At 47.1% G+C, this 19,857-nt stretch overlaps 5 protein-coding genes across 5 annotated transcripts; 3 read left to right on the top strand and 2 right to left on the bottom strand.

The window, feature by feature from the left end:
* Positions 1–390: 390 nt before the first annotated feature.
* Positions 391–2,586, bottom strand: EDB93DRAFT_1075246 (amidase signature enzyme; the record flags this gene model as incomplete). Its single annotated transcript, XM_041445152.1, has 10 exons — positions 391–623; positions 680–706; positions 762–925; positions 973–1,103; positions 1,162–1,538; positions 1,594–1,685; positions 1,739–1,907; positions 1,965–2,066; positions 2,120–2,309; positions 2,404–2,586. 10 exons carry the CDS (start codon positions 2,584–2,586, stop codon positions 391–393), a joined length of 1,668 nt encoding a protein of 555 aa, XP_041312948.1.
* A 495-nt stretch (positions 2,587–3,081) lies between these two features.
* EDB93DRAFT_1114319 (cytochrome P450) lies at positions 3,082–5,829 on the top strand. Its single transcript, XM_041448242.1, has 15 exons — positions 3,082–3,124; positions 3,285–3,481; positions 3,534–3,605; positions 3,662–3,776; positions 3,828–3,845; positions 3,897–3,916; positions 3,967–3,978; positions 4,029–4,094; positions 4,155–4,257; positions 4,308–4,450; positions 4,495–4,729; positions 4,779–4,818; positions 4,871–5,134; positions 5,191–5,721; positions 5,781–5,829. Exons 2-14 carry the CDS (start codon positions 3,293–3,295, stop codon positions 5,435–5,437), a joined length of 1,524 nt encoding a protein of 507 aa, XP_041312947.1. The 5' UTR covers positions 3,082–3,124; positions 3,285–3,292; the 3' UTR covers positions 5,438–5,721; positions 5,781–5,829.
* Positions 5,640–7,713, top strand: EDB93DRAFT_1114316 (armadillo-type protein). The gene is made up of 8 exons (XM_041448241.1): positions 5,640–5,899; positions 5,954–6,100; positions 6,155–6,251; positions 6,305–6,436; positions 6,500–6,693; positions 6,747–7,107; positions 7,164–7,256; positions 7,309–7,713. Exons 1-8 carry the CDS (start codon positions 5,765–5,767, stop codon positions 7,419–7,421), a joined length of 1,272 nt encoding a protein of 423 aa, XP_041312946.1. The 5' UTR covers positions 5,640–5,764; the 3' UTR covers positions 7,422–7,713.
* A 1,198-nt stretch (positions 7,714–8,911) lies between these two features.
* EDB93DRAFT_1237431 (uncharacterized protein) lies at positions 8,912–11,012 on the top strand (the record flags this gene model as incomplete). The annotated part of the gene is made up of 3 exons (XM_041451413.1): positions 8,912–8,927; positions 9,636–10,398; positions 10,961–11,012. 3 exons carry the CDS (start codon positions 8,912–8,914, stop codon positions 11,010–11,012), a joined length of 831 nt encoding a protein of 276 aa, XP_041312945.1.
* A 2,220-nt stretch (positions 11,013–13,232) lies between these two features.
* EDB93DRAFT_1099618 (uncharacterized protein) lies at positions 13,233–18,653 on the bottom strand (the record flags this gene model as incomplete). Its single annotated transcript, XM_041446933.1, has 20 exons — positions 13,233–13,291; positions 13,398–13,497; positions 13,630–13,870; positions 13,924–13,991; positions 14,040–14,461; positions 14,518–14,732; positions 14,922–14,963; positions 15,010–15,191; positions 15,243–15,403; positions 15,453–15,765; positions 15,861–16,027; positions 16,243–16,437; positions 16,550–16,684; positions 16,736–16,758; positions 17,279–17,749; positions 17,896–17,909; positions 18,032–18,159; positions 18,365–18,426; positions 18,495–18,538; positions 18,579–18,653. 20 exons carry the CDS (start codon positions 18,651–18,653, stop codon positions 13,233–13,235), a joined length of 3,117 nt encoding a protein of 1,038 aa, XP_041312944.1.
* Positions 18,654–19,857: the final 1,204 nt, after the last annotated feature.

Here is a 19,857-nt window from a genome sequence, read left to right as displayed (position 1 = left end):
AACTCATCATAGTATGTTTAACATTAATGTCTCTGTTACTTTGGATCATGCTAGCATGAGCTCAGCATTGTAGCAACCTGGTCATTAGTGCGGAATTGTGTTAGTGACTTGTGCTGTGGCCTTGGGTAGACATAGTGACCCATTGTTGCTTCTTGACGGCGGTTTCCAACCATAGTGAGAATGGTGTCCGAATAGAGTGTCGAATGAGAAAGTTGCGGCACAGTCCAGTGCCATTCTGAGTAATCTCGCCCAGAACGAAGCATCGTAATAGGCAGGACCCTTCTGTTTGGCCAGCGGTGAATGAACAAAAATGGATTCTGGCCTATCGATATGAAGGTAGTCTAGAAACGACCGCTGTGCGAAACCCATCTCAGGGCACAGTAATGACAACTACTGCCCTATTACATCTGCCAACTGTGTTTTTGGAATCGCTGCAGTGTAGGCTTTCCTTTGTAGCCTTGTTTGCGTCTTCTGTTCGTAGGCATATGCAAAACTGACGAGGCTATACTCGCTCCATGCTGTTCCCAAAAACGAAAGGCCAATGGGGACGCCTGGAGCCGGATACACAGTCTCTGGCCCGGCGCTGCCAATTGTAACATTCTCTGGATAGAAACCCAAAGGCACTTAGCGCAGGGAGCATTAGCTAATCGAGCAGTTAGACATCGAAAAGATCATTTACCTGTGACAATCGGATACCCCGCGATGGCTGCGAGAGTACACCGTCTGAGTTCACATATAAGAAACATATTTTCAGTACAAACCTGCAGGAACAGTCGTATAACCAGGTGCAGGAAGCACCAGAGCGTCCAGTGCATACATCTTTAGGGCAGCATCTATACCATTAGTGGCGCCAAGTTCTGTGTCAAACGCGAGAGATTGGTAATAAGACGCATTAAAACCAGTAGTCGCTTGGGATTCAATCAAACTGCAGTAGTTTCAGCGAGTATGGCGGTGCTCTTGAAAGGCGCTCACATTGACTGGTCTGTGTATCCCGCAGGCTCTTCGAGCGTTGGGTTGTCGTCATCAAACATGATCAATTCTTCAAGCGAAGCCACCCCTGATGGATTCGCGACGAGGCTGTCAAACCAGGCATTGAGTTGGACCTGCCAAATCAAAGTGTTAGCACCGAATATTCTGAATGCTTTTAATGTACTCAAATACCTTGAAGTCAACATCCAGTACAACAGTTTCGTTGTTAGACTCGTAGATTTCATACGCGGAAGGCAAATCAGCAGGATCTACAATTGTCGCGCCCAGACTTTGTAGCGTCTCCAGCGCCTCCTCGAATACTTGATTCACGTATGGATCATTGCCAGTCAAGCTGTCATTCAAGAAAACTGTACGAGGCACCCCAATTCGCTTGCCGACAAGTGATAAGTTATTGAGTGCCATAGTGTAGTCGGGGACGGGCATTGGCTGTGCCAGCGTAAAGTTGTCATTAGGATCCGGGCCAGCGATGATGGAAAGGACAATGGCTGCATCTGTGACAGAGCGAGCGAGCGGACCGACTGTGTCTTGGTGCTCGGAGATCGGTATAACTAGAGAGAGTTTGTGAACCTGATAGGAGACAGGGCGAGACAAGACAAGACTCACCCCCAGCACGGGATGTTAATCCCACAGTAGGCTTGATGCCTACCACATTGTTCTGATTTGCCGGGCATGTGATACTTCCGTCTGTCTCTGTCCTATCTCTCATATCAGTCAAAGTGCAAGTGTAAGAGAGTTAACTGGAGCGAACCCAAGCGCGACAGCAGTCAGGCCGATAGATGCAGAGACCCCAGAACCAGCCGACGAACCACATGGGTCGGCGTTTGGGTAATATGCATTCGTGCATTGTCCTCCACGTCCTGACCATCCAGAGGCGATGTTTCCACGAAAGTGTGCCCACTCGGACAGGTTTGCCTTACCTGCAGTGGCATACCATGTTAAATTCCGATATTATACTGCGCCTTCAGGAAACATACCAAGGATAATGGCTCCCGCCTCGCGTAATCGCTTCACCACACCTGCATCATTCGGAACCACAGAGTTCAACAAGCTATATGACCCCGCAGTTGTGTTCATTCCTTCATGCGTTGCTATAACCTTCGGCTTTTCACTCTACACCATCAAAACACACCTTCAAATGCCACAGTTGCAATATTATCCTTTACAAGCACGGGGATCCCATGAAGCGCACTCCGTGGGCCATAGGTGAGCCGCTCATAATCCAAGATCGCGGCTTCCTGGAGCGCAGACGGATTTGTTTCAATCACAGCGCGGAGCATCGGCCCTTGCAGATTGACTTCTTCAATGCGAGCGAAATACGCCTGTCAAATCAAAATGTAAAAGCCATATCCATAACTCTATTAGTATCACTGCAAGCGATTCATGGCATGCAACACTGCTAGCATGCTTACGGACCTTGATCAAGTCGACGCTCGTGAACTGCCCCGAGGTGAGGCCCGCCTGAAGCTCGGTCAGAGATGCCTCGTAGAGATCAGGTAGAGGTGTTGTGATCGATGCGGAAACCACCTGTCGGGAGACGTATAAGAACTGGCCAAGCGCTAGCAATGCCCAGAAGAGGGCAAGTAGTTTTGCACCCATTTTTGCGTGCAGAAGGGAATGAAAAAAGCATATGGTCGAAACCTAGCAATAAGTAGGCTACAAGATAAGCTTGACTCAAGTACCCCCGAGCGGAACATTTCTCAAGAGGTCACTTGAGCGATAACGGTGACAAGCAAGACATTGAGGCAAGGTTGACTTCTCCCACGACTGAGCAGACATACATGTGGACCTTGTTAGACGATCAAATTTAGCAGAGATAGCAACTATGGATCATGCGCACCAGGATGAGATATCTCAACATTCATTTTCTGGCTTGGTGCCAATGAAAAGCTCCTTTGGTTAGGTTGAGCTTTTGTATTATCACTAGGTCCAGTCTGCACACTCTGTCAGCCGCAGGAAAAGCTAATAAACTATTCGACATTGAGAATGGGGAAACTCGAGAACATGGTAAGTCGTAAGAGATCATGGAGATCAGTAGTGGTGCCGGATGCAACATAAGATTATATGGATTATGTAAAAAGAATATAAATCAAATGCCGTATCCTAATATGAGGACCAGCGCTGTCAGTAACTAACTGACTGCGGAGCATGAGAAATACCTTGCACTCACTGCCTTCGGCGAGACACACACGTCAGCACAAATCCGAGTCGCGCATACACCCAATGACATTTGATTAATTCTGGCGGCCCGCAGCCATCGCTATATGTATTATAAGCAGATTTCACGTTTGTGAACAGCAACTTCATGTACCGCACCATGGTCACCCACATCCTTTGGAAACTTGTCCTTTCAACAAGCTCTGCACTCGTCGCATTCGGATGTTGGAAGTTAGGAGAGCGAGTTTGGCACACTCTTAGGTCCCCACTGCGCACACTACCAGGCCCAAGAGGAACAAGCTGGCTATTCGGGAACTTGAAGGACATTTTCAGCGCGGTACAGTAATCCATCGAACTACCATGATGCAGTCTTCATTGAAAACTCGCAGGAGAATTCAGTCCTTCACGAGCAGTGGGTGGGGCAGTATGGAACAACCCTTAAATACAAAGGGTTCTTCTTTGTATGTTCAATTCCTCCTGCGCTACAAAATTTACCATGTTTGAAATTCTTTCCCAGTCAGACCGGTTATTCACGATGGACACCCGTGCACTGAACCATGTTCTCACACATAGTAACGATTACCAGAAACCGTCACAAGTCCGGTATAATCTTGCTAGAATTCTGGGCGAAGGTGCGTGCCAGTGTGTCTACTGTTATCCCGGGCTATCTGATATTATCTCAGGTGTCCTATTCGTTGAAGGTGCGATCTCGGCTGCATGATATTTCCACTTCCACTCATTTCGGTCTCAAGGAGCTCAACATCGTCAGCAGGTTTGTTTTGACACGCATCTCAACTTCACCATGCTGACGCCATGTTTCAGAGAAGGATCATGGTACAATTCACCTCTGTTTGCCTTGGACCAATTAAATATGTCTTCCAAAGAACCCCGCATTTGGACCTGCTCAGATACGCACGCTAACGGACATATTCTTCAGTAAATCGATCAAGGTAAGCTTAGTTTGTTCCTCACTAGACATGGATATAGATGACGACGTCGCTGTCTTTCAGCTTCGAGACGTCTGGTCTACCATGACCGTTAGTGAACACGCAGCTCGGATAGATGTCATGCCCTGGCTGAGCAAAATGACGTTGGACGTCATCGGACTTGCAGGTAGGTCCTTTCCGAAGGAACTTCCTACCAGCACCGAATGAGTATCATAGGTTTTAACTATGAGTTTAACGCCCTGAATGCAACCGATACACCAAATGAGCTTAATCAGGCTTTCTCGGTTATGTTTTCTGCTAGTCAGCAGATTAGCATCCTCCCAATGCTTAAGGCATGGATTCCATTGCTCCGATGGATTGTAAGTTCACCATTGCGACATAAATTGTCACTAACTCCCTCCAGCCCTCTGATCGTGATCGCAAGATAGATGCAGCCCAAAACACGATGGGTCGCATCGGCAGCCAGCTCCTGCATAATGCTAAAGCCGCTGTCATATCCTCTCTCAGCGCTAAAAAAGGTGATTTCATTGAGAAGAGCAGTCTTCAAGGGCGCGATTTACTCAGTTTGCTCGTTCGTGCCAATATGGCAACTGATATTCCGGAAAACCAGAGGCTATCGGACGAGGATGTACTTGCACGTACGTTGTCATTAGGAACTATGCGTGCGAGCGCTTATGGTGTACTCAGAGGTTCCGACTTTTTTGGTTGCAGGGCATGAGACCACGAGGTGCGGATATCAATTGTTGTATAAGATAATCCACACTTACACAGTCGAATAGCACGGCAACAACTTGGGCACTCTATGCGCTCTGCCTACGCCCGGACATTCAAACCAAGCTCCGGGAGGAACTCTTGACAGTGGAGACCGAGACTCCGTCCATGGATGAACTCGTAGCGCTCCCGTATCTTGAGGCGGTCGTACGCGAGACACTTCGTTTGCACGCCCCTGTCCCTAGCACAATTCGGATCGCCATGAAAGACGACATCCTTCCAGTGGACACGCCTTTTACGGACAAATATGGAGTGGTTCATAATGGGATCAAGTACGTTGCCAGCGTCCCTTCCAATGATCATCGATATCTCATCGCAGTTACCTCAGGATCAGCAAGGGGGACCCAATTTTTATTCCCATCTTGGCAATCAACAGATCGGAGGCGATTTGGGGCACCGATGCAAAAGAGTTCAATCCTGACCGCTGGGCATCACTTCCAGAGGCAACATCACAAGTTCCTGGGGTCTGGGGACATCTCATGACGTTCCTTGGTGGTCCGCGTGCATGTATTGGGTATCGCTTTTCATTAGTGGAGTATGTCTGCCGCAGCCTTCCATTTTATTTCCACCGATGAAGACCTTTTACAGGATGAAAGCACTTCTCTTTACCCTGGTTCGAGCTTTCGAGTTCAAGCTTGCTGTTCCTGCTTCGGATGTCGGAAAGAGGTCTTCAATCGTACAGAGGCCGTTCTTGCGCAGTGACCCAAAGAATGAATACCAACTTCCCCTGCTGGTTAAGCCGTATTGCAAGACCACAAACCTTTCGTGATGATATTCTTTAATTCTATAATACTTTGGAAATGACGAAACACCACTGTAATGTTTCCTAATAGAAAAATAATCGCAACAGCAGCTTTCTGTGTGTCTCGTGTCCAAACCTGCTGATACATTCATTGATTTTGATGGTGGCTGTTGCAGATCTTCTCAAGCTCTCCGATGAGACGGACCTCGATATCCTCAATCACAGCATGGAAGCTATGGTTGACCGGTTCCAAAACGAGCTCATGCCCGTGGCTTCGCAGCTCACCGCACGCCTGGTGGGTGCCTTGTCTTCTAGTTACTGCTATGATACGCTAACGGCATGTATGTAGTGCGAATCCTACTTACGCCTTGCAAGAGAGGGTCTGGCACAGCGGAACGAAGCGATCCCGGACAGCATCGACGTGGAATCACTCGTTTCGGATGCCGATGACGATAAAGTATACGGCGCTATGGGAGTCGCCAAAACTATCGGGACTATGCGCGTACTCTTACCATTATGTTTGTTCAACTCGTCTGATAAAGCTGCGCAGGTTGTTTCGTGCACTGACTCGTCGCCCGAGATTCTGTCGCAGGTGCAGGAAGTGATTATACTCATCATCCGGTTCACCCTTGAGAATAAGTTGATCGGTGCGTCTGTTCTTTTTTCCCTCGAAGAACATCGCTGATATTAGCGTTTGTAGATTTGTTTGATAATATGTATGACCTCGTAGACGCCCTTACCTTCCGTCTTCACACAATATCACCGAACATGTGGCCAGTGTTCGAGTTGACTTATGACCTTTTCAAGAACGATGCTTTTGATTTCCTTGATGGTGCGGCTCACTACTTCCCGCGCATAGTTGGATTGTGTTGCTCACGGAGGTGGCGATTTGCAGAAATGCTCCCCTCGCTGGACAATTTCGTGTCGTATGGTACCGATGTGCTGAAGGCACGCCCTGATTACAGGTTGAAGGTGTTGGACATGTACCGCACGGCTATGACAAGCCCACAGCTTGGGGATAACGACAAGATTAACGGGTGCAAGCTGGCAGAGTCTATGCTTCTCAACTTGCACGGCCATGTGGACGACGTAAGTCTTTGTGTTCGTAATTCTCACATGAGACGCCTTATCGTGCTTTGCAGCAACTCCAGGACATCATCACCATTGCCGCAGACCACATGGACAAAGGCGAGATTGCCTCATTCCGCCTTGCTAACCTCGAGATTCTCGTCAACGCCGTCCTCTACAACGCCTCCGCGGCACTTCATTTCATGGAGGCCTACAAGCCTGGGTTCTCACGCACATTTTTCGAGCGCTGGTTTGTAGCAATCAACAGCGACAATAAGCTCCCACGTGTACACGACAAGAAACTGAGCATTTTGGCGCTATGTAGGTTGTTGGAGATGGAGGCTGGCGCGATTCCAGAGGGATTGAGGGATGGATGGCCTGGGATTGTGGGCGGTGCTTTGAATATTTTCAAGGCTTTGCCTCAGGCTATTGCGAGTGGGTTGCACATCATTAGTGTGACTGATAATTTGACTGATAGTGTGGTCCTGTAGAGCGCAAGGTGTTGGAGGATCAGCTGGTCGACGGGTCCGACGATGAAGATGAGGACGACACTAGATATCTCAATCTTGAGGGTGAGGAAGATGGTAAGCGTGTATTGCCTTGTTGCCTGTTTCACCTCCTGACAACTGTATTTAGAGGACGTATGGGACGAAGATTCTGCGTATCTTGAGATCCTAGCGAAAGAGGTTCGTCACAATTCCATATTTGCAACCTACTGCTCATATAAATATTCTAGGGTGCTCGTCTGAGAGAAAAATCCGAGAAGGCAGAAACAGGAGATGACGAGTCAGATACATCGGAGGAATCAGAAATAGAGGAAGAACTCGGATTTTTCAGTTCGCTCGATAACATCAACCCATATGTCACCTTCAAGGAGGCATTGCAGAGTACGTCATTCATTCTCACTGTGTTATACCGTTCCCTGTTTACAGTGACTATTTTCACAGCATTCCAGAATCAAAACGGTGCTTTATACCAGGCAGCAACGACGATGCTCACGGTTGAGCGGCAGACTGTGCTTATGGAGGTGGTGGCGGTGGCGAACCAGGCTGATCATAGTTGAAGTTGTAGCTATCTTTTTCTGGTTATATCGTTTCCGCTTGTTCAATGCATTTGTGGCATCTTGGGCTTTGGATATTATAAGACGAATGACTATTTGTTTGTTGTGGTCTACAATGGGTTATCGACGTCCAGGGGACCAAGTCCCCTTTTTCCTTCATACGCAACGTCTTACATGACACTTGCTGACTCATCGACTCGGGCGACTCCCCACATACCACCAACACACTTTCAACAGGCCTGTAGGCTACTCACATCCTACTCTTTGCCTCCTCCAACTTCCAAGTCCCACAGGCGTAGCCGACGAGGAATCCAGCAAGGACATGCTTTTGTAGAAAAATCAGCAGCATGAAAGTCGACAAGGAACTACCTAAGTCATTCGAAATGTCATCAAGACGTTTGAAGGTCATGAAAAAAAATCACATTCTCGGCAATTTTTACAGTCAGCAAGAGAATAACTTGAACATGGGTCTGACGATAATACAATCGAGGCTTGAGGATAGCATAGAATTGAAGTGGGAAGTGAAGGGGGTTAAGTTACTGTAAGTACGCCGGCTTACCTGAGTTCCCATCTATACGGTCATCAGCAAAAGCGCCCAAATCTGGCGAGGGCCGGCAAGTTCCGGATAATATTCCACGGCCTCGTGATGCCTTCTGAGGCGTGAATCAATTCGTTCGACAACGTGCAAGATGTGCCTACTCGTCTCGCAAGGCATTGCTAGACTCCCTCAACCTCACGCCAGTCTTGCGAGGCATTTCAAGACTGGTACTGTCTAGTATATGGATGCGAGGGAAACTTTATCTGTGTGGGCAATGGTATGTTATTTTGATATTTTGATATCCACTAACCTCAGTGACCATACCAAGCATTCGACTCCCAAGTTGCGTGGGCGACACATTCTCGATATCTACTTCAACCCTACTCGACTTGAAGCCGTGTAACATACCAGGATCCCATCATCAGGTATGTCCTATGTTTATTCCTTCGTGTCATCTCATTTTGCAAAGTTTCAAGCTGCCTCCCTGAGAGGTCATAAACGTTTGTGCGATCCCGATTCATGATATGCGCTGTAACTATAATATACAGTGTTTTTGCTCATCAATGGTGTGAAACGTGCAGTTCGGTCCGGATGATTGGTTCTAGAATGAACTCGACCCTCTCTTAGCTCCACATATTGAGATGAGCGCTATCTTTGGTATCTTGTCACTGAGCAGAAGCACGGGATCTTGATTGTGAACTGATCTTAACCGTCATCCAGGTTATCTGCCCGGACCTTATCCTATCGCAATCGATCTGTGGATCTCGTTGTGAGGAACTTGCATTTAAGGCCGCGATCACAGCGTGTTTCCGCTGTCGCTCATGCTGCCCCACTTAATCTTTGTCTTGTTACTCACTTTTCTCTTGATGACAGTGTCCAAACTGCAATGTAGAGGTGCACAATCGCGGCCTGTCCGTTCACCTGAGTAGATACTGCAAGATACGTGATATAGCCACCACGTCAGCTCTCGCTGAGCGGCGCGAGCGCGGGGAAGCTATTGCTGAAGCTACTCGTTTGGAAGATGAACGCCGGCAGGAAGAACAACGTGAAGAAGAGCGGGAGCACCTACGGCAACTACGGCAGCCTCGAGTGGATGTGAGTGTTGTGTGTTATTAGATGTGAACCTGATGTTCATGGAAATATTTGCATATGAACAGGAGGTGCCGGACATTGAAATGGAGCCACGGCCATCAGGGCGTCCAAATCGACAAATCCGCTTCCCCATGCGTTATCGTGATGAAGTCCCAGTCCTACCGATCCCGGCCCCACCTCCCATTGATCGGGACGAGCCTGTATCAGCGCTCGGAGACCCACCAGATATTGAGATGGACTCTGATGACAGATCATCACATCATAGCCATGCAGAGCATCCCGAGTGGTTCCGCACTGATACAGACACATTCGACCTTTTTCGTGAATATCCTCATTCATTTCCAACATATGACCCTGAACATTCAGCCTACTTTGACGCACTTTGTGACTCCTCAGCATTCCAGCATGTTGATGGGGACGCCGATTACGAACGGCCGTGGTATGCTGACTTCGGACAATCACTCGAGGCAGTCCACCATGATTACTTCGCACCATTCCTTAATGCCACTGTTTTTCGGCTCATGACATGGTTTTACAACTCGTCGATCTCGAAATCACTGCAAGATCTCAATTGTTTAGTCAACGATGTCATTTTAGCGGAGGATTTCTGCCGAGAGGATTTGCTAGATTTCAATGCATCTAGGGAGGCATCGCGTCTTGAGAAGGCCCAACATGACCCTGCCTCCTCGATATTCTCCTCTGATGGATGGCATGAAACCTCGGTGAAGATCCGACTTCCTTGTGAAAAAGACAAGTTCTCCTCTGAAGATTGCGCGCCTGAATTTGAAGTTAACGGGCTTTATTACCGCAAGCCATTGGAAGTGCTCAAATCTGCATACCAGGAGGTTGCAGCGAAGACGTTTCACACAAAGCCATACAAACTATTCTGGCAGCCTGACGACAATGAACCTCCAGAAAGGATCATTACCGAGCTGTACACATCTGACGCCATGCTTCAAGAGCATGAGAAGCTCGACTCGCAGCCAAATGAACCAGGCTGTAACCTGGAAACTGTCATTGGTGCGATCATGCTCTGGTCACTTCAGTCAACCACTTGAAAAGACCTCTTAGGTCTATTTGTTTGTGGATAGCAAAGGACCTAGTGGGTGTGTTTTAGGATGGTATTCCCAGTATTTTACCCTATGTACTGGGATGTCCCAGTCCACACTGAAGCAGGTATCTGGGCCATCCCAAGGACCTATTTTTGATCCTTCCCAATCCCAACCGGGATCACTCTAGCATGTCTCTGGGATGTCCTGGGGCATTTATTAGTTGGGCTTTCCCATCATAAATAGGGGTGATTGGGGTCCTTTTTCAAACATTTTGATGGCATAAAAATCCACAATTTGTATATTGATAGAAGGAGTAGTACTAGGTATGTGAGGCCAGTACATGCACTTCAGACAAGATTTTGATATTGGACAAAACCTGCAGGAATTCTGGCCCAAAACATTGTCCTGCATCAAGTGGACTTTATTGTATTTTATTAATTGGAATCAATAGACTTGAGCCTGCTGAGGGAGTGGTGGGCAAACACAAAAGAGTGATAGACACACTGAGTGTAGCACTAGTCATCGAGTAATTGCATTGTCTTGCAGGCAACATGCAACAAAATGTGGGAGCTTTACTTGCGAGTCTGTCAGAAGGTGAGGGGGGGGGGGGGGGGGGGGGGTAACAACAGAGAGAATATGGAATAAAATGTGGGAGTTTTACTTGCAAGTCTGTCATAAGATGATGGGGGGGGGGGGGGGTGCGATGAAGGGGGGGTGGCACAGGGAATATGATATCAAATGTGGGAGTTTTACTTGCGAGTCTGTCGTAAGATGATGGGGGGTGTGCAATGAAGGAGGGGTGACATGCAGAATACGGAATTAAATGTGGGAGTTTTACTTGTGAGTCTGTCATAAGATGATGGGGGGTGCGTGATGAAGGGGGGGGGTGGCACGGGGAATACAAAATCAAATGTGGGAGTTTTACTTGCAAGTCTGTCATAAGATGATGGGGAAAGGGGGGGTAGTTCCATGTAACTGTTCCTGGCTGGGAATGTTGATGAAATGATAAGCCATCCTCTTGTTTGTGACAGAGTGTTGCGGGTTCAACTCAAGTAGGCCATTATATACAGCTTGAGAGATGAAGTCTATACTTTGAGGAGGCATCCTGTATTGTGTGTTCAGGAAGAGAGCATGGTCCTTGAGATGCTTGACCTCGAAGATACTCTTCAGGTTCTGGTATCATCCTGACCATAGGGTGGCAATTGTTTATCATCGCCAATGAAGCAAACCTTTCTAATGGAGGTATGAGAGGTGAAGAGAGACATGTAGGCGCCAATCTCAATTTGGGATGATATCTAGAGAGGGCAGGAATAGATAAATATGACTAGCTAATTACACTGATTGGGCTCTCCCGCCTACCTCTCTACTGTCACCTGGGCTTTCCCGCTGACCCTAACTACACTGGTTGGGCTCTCCCACCTATCTCTCTACTGTCACCTGGGCCTTCCCACTGACCCTACCAACACCATTTGGGCTCTCCCGCCTAGCTCTCTAATGTCATCTGGGCTTTCCCACTGACCCTAACTACACTGGTCGGACTCTTCTGTCTACCTCTCTACTGTCATCTGGGCCTTCCCGCAACCCTAGTTACACTGGTCGGGCTCTCCCATCTACCTTCTCTACAGTAATCTGGGCCTCCTGCTGACCCTACCAACACCATTTGGGCTCTCCCGCCTACCTCTCTGCTGTCATCTGGGCTTTCCCGCTGACCCTAACTACACTGGTCGGGCTCTTCCATCTACCTCTCTACTGTCATCTGGGGCCTTCCCACCGACCCTAGTTTACACTGGTTGGGCTCTCCCATCTACCTCTCTACAGTAATCTGGGCCTTCCCACTGACCCTACCAACACCATTTGGGCTCTCCCACCTACCTCTCTGCTGTCATCTGGGCCTTCCCGCCAACCCTACCAACACCATTTGGGCTTTCCCATCTACCTCTCTACTGTCACCTGGGCATTCCCGCTGACCCTAACTACACTGGTCGTGTTCTCCCACCTACCTCTCTACTGTCACCTGGGCCTTCCCACTGACCCTAACTACACTGATTGGGCTCTCCTGCCTACCTCTCTACTGTCACCTGGGCCTTCCTGCTGACCCTACCAACTCCATTTGGGCTCTCCCATCTGTCATTCTATTAGTAACTAGGCATTCCTATATCAATAGCTTTACCATCGCACAACTTTACTTGTATCTTCTGTCACCCATGAAGTCAGTGTTGTTGTTGTTGTTGTTGTTGTTGAAATTTGGTAGTTGTGACATGTAACATGCACTTGTGTTGAAACCATTTGACTTCACAATAAAATCGAGATTTGCTTCTGTGATAACCCCAGATTTGCACAGCAGTTTTAACTATGTGATTCTGACTACTTACAAAATTACTATCACACTCCAGCCTAATTTGTAATTTGATGTGTTGAAATATTTGGTTTTTCGCACATCATATGCCTAAGTGTGGGAATGTCAAATTGACCCAGCATGTCACAGTCACACAGGGGTATCAAATTGAGTTGACTTTTAAAGGGCCCACATAGCTTGAACAGAGACAGTTAACTCCAAATCTAGGACACACTGCCAAGCTGAGCTCCAGCCAACAAATACTAAACTTGAAATTTACAGCTGAAAAATTCAGCTGCACAGAGCAGCACCCAACTTATTTCTGTAAGGTAGTTAGATTTTTCCCCTTCAAAATCAGTGCATACATTCACAAGTCACGTGATGCACATATTTTTGCTGGCAATAAGTCTTCGTCGATTAAGCTAAGATATATATTATCGATAACAGTTACTATGGCCTTACAGTACCATATACGTAGCACCCTTAGTATTCCCGCTTGTCTGCGCAGAAAAATAAGTCTAAGTGGGAGATGACCAACTGCCCTGTCGAGATAATTCACGATATAATCACACCAGGATTAGTCAAGCGAACACATAGCATTGTAATATTACAGAGGGTTCAACAAGAGCAGACAGATGTATGACCTACATTTTTCCAGCAGTACAATACGAAGACACATCAAAGCTTCATCTGCGCAGGAGACAGCAACTGATGTGAAGAGGTACATGAAGTACAACAACTTGTGGCGCTAGTATGGAAAACCAAAGGAAGGCAAAAGTCATGTTTCAAACAAGTGGGCAGCATGATTCTTGGCTAAAGAATGTCAGTAGCGAAACATCAGAGGCCCGTCTTCATGATGAGTGTCACTAGCCCCCCTTACTTGAAACCTCTGACTTTGGTCATCATCCCAATTATGACGGCGTGAGTAATGATGTTGAGGGTGAGAATAGTCCCCGTTATCTGCAGAAGGAGTTGTCTCGTGCGGTCTGTAGGTGGGCTGATAGTACCTTGCATGAGAGGACTTGGCTCGCTCTGGGTACACAGGAGGTGAAAGCAAATATTCTTGATGGAGGTTTGAGGCAATGAAATTCATGTCCTCACGACGAGGGTAGGGCTCGCATCTAAGTAATTATGTTAGTGTGACCTGTTGCGACTTGTGGAAGTTAAGACATACTCCAAGTCTGTGGCATTATGAGAACGAGTGGGATGCTCCTCCATGCGCCACGCCAATGTAGGTTTAACCTGTAAAACATCAACATTGGATAGAAGGTGGAGTAACACAATATTTACCCGCAAAGTTTTCTTCACCTTAAACGACATGTTAGCCTGTTGTGGTCCACCACCGGTGAGTTCTCCTCTCGTTGTAGGCCGAACAGAGTGGGATTCATGATCTAAGAGATCTGGCAGCCGAGTAGGATGACTTCCCTCTTGGCGACGCACTGGCGTGGCTGTCGTAGTGTGACGTTGATTCGAGGGTAAGGCTGGGGAGCTCAAAGTGGGGGAGGAAGATTCATGACCACCCGGCAGGATTTCTGCAGTCGAGGGAATGGGACCATGCAAATGTGCTTCATGAACTGCCAACATATCCTCAGGGATAGATGCCTTGAATTTCGCTGAGTCGGCCAGCTTGCGCAGCACAACATCCAAGGTACTAGTCACCAAGGGGATGTCAAACATCTCCGGTACCTCGTCACTGAGCTGCTTGAGACATTCTTGAACAGTTCACATCAGACAAGGAAAGTATGATAAAAACCTGGAGATTACATACCATCTGGCCAAGCTGTGAACTCGATCTCAGGCACATCAACATCTAATTCACTCATGACATCCTCCACAGTGCGCTCCTGGCCTCTGCGCTTGCCCTTTGACTTCTTTCTCTCTATCTCAAACAAGTTCTCAGCTTCGGTCCGGAGTTCTGCCTCGTAATAGGAATGTGCTTTGCACTTGATGAAAGGGACGACGAGCAGCTTGAGATGCTGTGAACTGAGGTTATGAGGGTTGAATTCAGGACCAATGGGGTAACGTCATCAGGCCAGTTCTTGATCATGAACTTGTACTGAAAAGCATAGTCAAGAAGCTTTCGCCACTGGACTGCTTTGGGTCGATAGCCAAACTTCGCTATTTGAGCAGACTTCGGTAAATTGTTTGATGTTGAAAAACTTGAGTACTCACAGGTTTTCTCGATGTGGAATGGATATATTGTAGCCTTTCACTCTGTAGACATGTCAGGAGGAAGGAAGTCCAGAAGGATAGGACGCACTTCGTTGCCGTCATGACCCAATCTAAAATAGCACGAGCGTCCAGTTGATGCTCATTAATTAACTTGACTATGAGGTCGGAGCCTGCAACAAAGCCAGACACCTGTCGAGCAGCCTCATCTTGTGTGGTGTCAAATATACAACCAACAGCCTCGACTCCTTCAAGGTGAGAATAAGCAGACAACTATATTGAGGCATTAGTTACAATGCAGAATGAGTAAATGAGTAAATGTACCTTTCTTGCGATGTCCTCCCTCATTGACAAGATGGTCTTGGCACGCAATTGATCAATATTGCTGCCAGTGATGCTATATTTTCGAATTGTGTCCCACTGTTCGTTATCCTTGCCCATTGCATGATAATGTGTGTGTTGACGTTCTTTCCAGTCGACAATAGCTGAGACTCTCGAGTTAGTACCATTTACACAATAGAAATGGGGACTGACATTCTTTATTATCACAAGGGTTATTATCCATGAACCAGCATTGGTGGGCATTCCAATCAGACTCTGATCGTGAATGCTTGATAGATAGGCCAGCCTCAATAAGAATAGTGCGTGTGGACTTGCCGTACTTGATGCCAATGACCCAAGCTTCTTCTGCTGTTTTGCATCCAAGTTCCTGAGCCTCATCAATGCCCTCCTGACATAGCCTGCCTTGCTTTAGATTGCCTGGGAGTTCTTCTTCATTCTCAGTGGGCTCGTTGTCTGGTGTAGGGCCAAAAACTATGCCAGCAGGAGTGTGGTCGTCAGCTGAATGCTTGTTGCGAATGGTTGTTGAGCGAGTGGTGTTGGCTGAGGTAGTATTGACTGCTGAAGATGTCTTCCTGCGCTTAGCAGGCAGTGAAGACGGACTGTTGTGGTCGAGGTCTTCATCTGCATCTGACTCGTGGGTGGAAACTTGATTAGATCTTCTCGTTTTGTGTGGGAAGAGATGTAGCTGCTGTCCGACGAAGAGGTCGGAGAACCATCATCGAAATTGTAGTTGACCATCTTGACCTTTCGGGCCCGAAGTCTCCTGACTGCATAGAATATGTAACCGTCAGCCTTCCCCACCAAGAGGAAGATTAGAGAGTACAAACCTGGCGAAGTCTTTGCACGTCCTCAGTCCTTGTTATTCTCGTCATCGTCAGGTTCTTCATTGGTATCCTTGGCATTGTTGTCATTTTCTAAGTTGTCTTCGTGATCAAACACCCATCAGCCTTCACAACCATAGATTAAATGAAATATGATATACCTGGTGAAGTCTTTGCACATCCGGAGTCCTGATTTTCCTTATCCTCGTTTTCCTCATCCTTGCCTTCCTCATCCTCACCTTCCTTTTCCTCATCTTCGTCAGCCTGGTCATTGCCTTCGTTAGGGTTTTTGTCGTGGTCATCATTATTGCCAACGTCGCCCATGCCATCATCTTCATTGTCGGTGGCAGAGGTGGCTATGAAAAGGGTTAGCATTGGTTGTTTTGGCAAATACCATAGATCAGTACCTGGGGCACAGTCGCTTTTCAACTGGGTATCAGAAAGAACTGAGTCAACTGTAGGTTTTACTTTTGGTTTGTGAGGGCGGGCAAGGATCTGAGCATAGTCTTCGAAGGTCATGCTCGAGGTACGTCAGGCCAGAGGACGAGGTTTTGGGCGGTGTAGAAAGCTGATTCCTGCTGGGCTCAGCAGAAATAGTACTACCTAGACAACAAATATTTAGGTAGATCTTTAGCACGACCTAGTCTGCTATACTTGCAGAGCAAGTGCGTTCGATCCTATAGGGATAGATGTTTGGTATCAGTTTTGATAGTTAGTTATCAATAGTAGGAAGATAATCCGAAGCTAAGAACTACTTGTCTGAAGGGAAACTGTCGGGTCCAAAAATATTGGAGTCGGGTCGGGTGTCGGACTATGCATCGGACTGTCGGGAATGCATTGGACGATAAAGGAATGTGTCGGAAGTGTGTCGGATTGTCGGTCAAATGAATGTCGGATGTGTCGGAATGTTTCGGAGAAAAAGAGCGGATAGATATTTCGCAATACAATAAAGTACTACTAATATCCAATGACTTCCATCCTACTACTGAGTAGGGAAAAGTAAGTAATGCAATAGGTAGGAAGTACTAGATATTAAATAGTGACCATGTAGAAATTCGGACTGCTATAGGCAAGAGTAGTAGCAATATTTCGGGTCCGAAATCCTATGTAATAGGACATGTGGTACTGCGGACCATGAGAAAACATGTAATAACGCTGTATACAATGCTTAGCAAGTCAAAAGGAGTAAATGCGCACCTAGTGGGGATAGATGCGACTGGACAGGACATAGGGAGGACTGGTGCGATGCGCGGGAATGTCGGGTCGGGATCGGACATGCGTCGGACTGTCGGAAAGTGCGTTGGGTCGGGATCGGACATGCGTCGGACTGTCGGAAAGTGCGTTGGGTCGGGATTGGACTGTCGGACTCGGGTCGGGGTAGTCGGAAGTGCGTCGGACAAATACTGTTTGACATCAGTATCAAAATAGCTGGTTCCGAGCCCAGCGCTGTGAACATTGTTACAGTGGTTAGGGTTATCCAGAACAGGAGAGAGCTGATGGATAGTACGTCTTTTGCGTTTATTATCTTGGTCGGTAGGGGGGTTGATAGTGATACCACTGCGTGTGTGCATGACAGAGCTGTCGGACACTGTGGGGCCTGTAGTGCCAGTAGTAGTTGCACCACGACGGACTTTGGTTCTGGTGGAGGGCGCCATTGAACTGTAGATACTGAGAAAAGGGGTGTTTTTAAGACGAATGTTAAAAGCAGGCAGCTCGCAAAACATGAAGTCTTAACAGGACGATGGAAGAGTGTAAAAAAGATAAAGCTGATTGCGAGTCAGAAGAAGAAATATTCCTTGTAGAAATACATGTACATTGCGGTTTTTAACTGAATGCAAGGGGCCAATACGAAAAAAATTAACAATTATAATCCGCCCAATCAACACACAAAAGGAGTTAGATTGAAATGTCATCAGAATAATGCAATATTCAGTGCAAATGAACACATACTGTCTGATGGTCCACATTAACAAAGCTAGGATCCAGACAAGTGATGGAGTGAATATGTGCATCTTTGATGAATGGGGATGGCAAGGCATAAACTTCTTCAATGTAAGATTGTCGCCATGGCATAATAGCTACGGCAGCAAAGAGGACAAAGTAGGCTTAAGACTTCAGGTCCACTTGCAGAACTGGTAATCGCATGGTTAGCATCAATGATATCCTCCAGTGTGTCCAAAAAGGTATGCTTACAATTACATGTGGCAGTCTACTTTGTGGATCTCGCTGCTAATTATCGTGTTAGCTAGCGTGAAGTGCAGAGAGTAAGAAGATCATACTTACTTGAGTTGTCCTTCCCCACTTGCTGAACAAGTCTAGTTAGCGGATCCCAGCTTTTGCGTAACCTGAGTTTTATATCTGTTGTAAGTAGAATATGTCAATTGTAATCAAGTAGAATGTGGGGAGGACCTACTGATTGGTAGTTACAATACAAAATATTTGAGGCGTTGAAAATTCCTGCAGACGATGAATTAGAATAAGATAACTGGATACGCACCTTTGTAGAGGATAGATGGACAGAAGTCCTAATGGGCGAAGTGACGCCGTGTTGAAGGTTCGGTGTTGAGGCCATGAGGCAGGTAGGACCATCTGACTCGTAGTCAGACAGCCAGGTAGCGCTGGATGACGTGAAGTCACCCAGGCAAAGTTTGTCTGCCTCGAAGGCAGACCAAACAATTTAGGCGATGGGGGCAGATGATGAGGAGTCATGAAAGATTCCGAAGGAATAAGGAATGATGGTGAAGTTTGATGAGACTTGGTAAAATTGCCAAAATAGGACGGGCTCTCCCAGGCCTTGACTGGGTGCTCCCAGACTAAGTAAGGGCTTTCCCACAATTCTGGACTTCAGATTATCCTTCAGTCTTTCATCCTCAGCTTGCTTTGCTCATCGCTCACCACCCAACTTCCCCCTCCATCACCGTTTCGCGCCCTCTATAGTCTGCCTTCGTGGTAGACGCTGTAGCGATGGTCGCGGCATTGGGCTCAAAACCACATATTTCCATACTCACATCAACACCCGAAACATATGCGCACATGTCCGACGCACTTTCGCACATGTCTGAGCCACTCCGTATCGGATCTGGCGCATCAGACCTTCAGACATTGCATCGGCCGATCGCACGTCGCGCGCACTTGTCCATCCTGTGTCCTGTCCATCTGAACTAGCCTCACTAGGTGCGTAGTTATTCCCGTGCATGTTTTCTGACATTTGTACCACGTTATTACATGTCCGCAGCACCTTGTGTCTTATTACATAGGACATCAGACCCGAAATATATCGCTACTATCTTCGCCTGTAGTTTTCCGAATTTCTATGTACTTACTTAAATACTCTGTAGTGACCTGTAGCAATCATTATCCAGTAGTTAGGAGCATGTTCCCGACTCTGCGGATCACCCAGAATATTCTCGTAGTTCTTAGTTGCATTGCGAAATATTACCATTCGTTCACCGTCATACTCTGTCACTCGTTATACTCGCGCATACCGCTTGCAACCCGACACTTGTTATAAAGTTTCTGACTCATTATTATGAAGTCCAAAAGTCCAAAATCTCAGACATTGCACTTTGGCTTCGGACATTGGATAAGTACCTTCGGACATTGTTTCGCAGCATTGGACATTTTGTTATTTGCATTACTGACACATTTTTACTACTAATACCAATTAGCAATCCCTTTAGGATCGAACACACTTGCTCTGCAAGTATAGCAGCATAGGTCGTGCTAAGATCTACCTAAATATTTGTTGTCTAGGTAGTACAATTTCTGCTGAGCCC

Source organism: Suillus bovinus (genome assembly GCF_016758785.1).
Source record: "Suillus bovinus strain UH-Sbo-P2 chromosome Unknown EDB93scaffold_2, whole genome shotgun sequence".
Classification (NCBI taxonomy): Eukaryota; Fungi; Basidiomycota; class Agaricomycetes; order Boletales; family Suillaceae; genus Suillus; species Suillus bovinus.
Note: the sequence above shows the minus strand (reverse complement) of the source record. Positions and strands in the feature narration are given on the sequence as shown.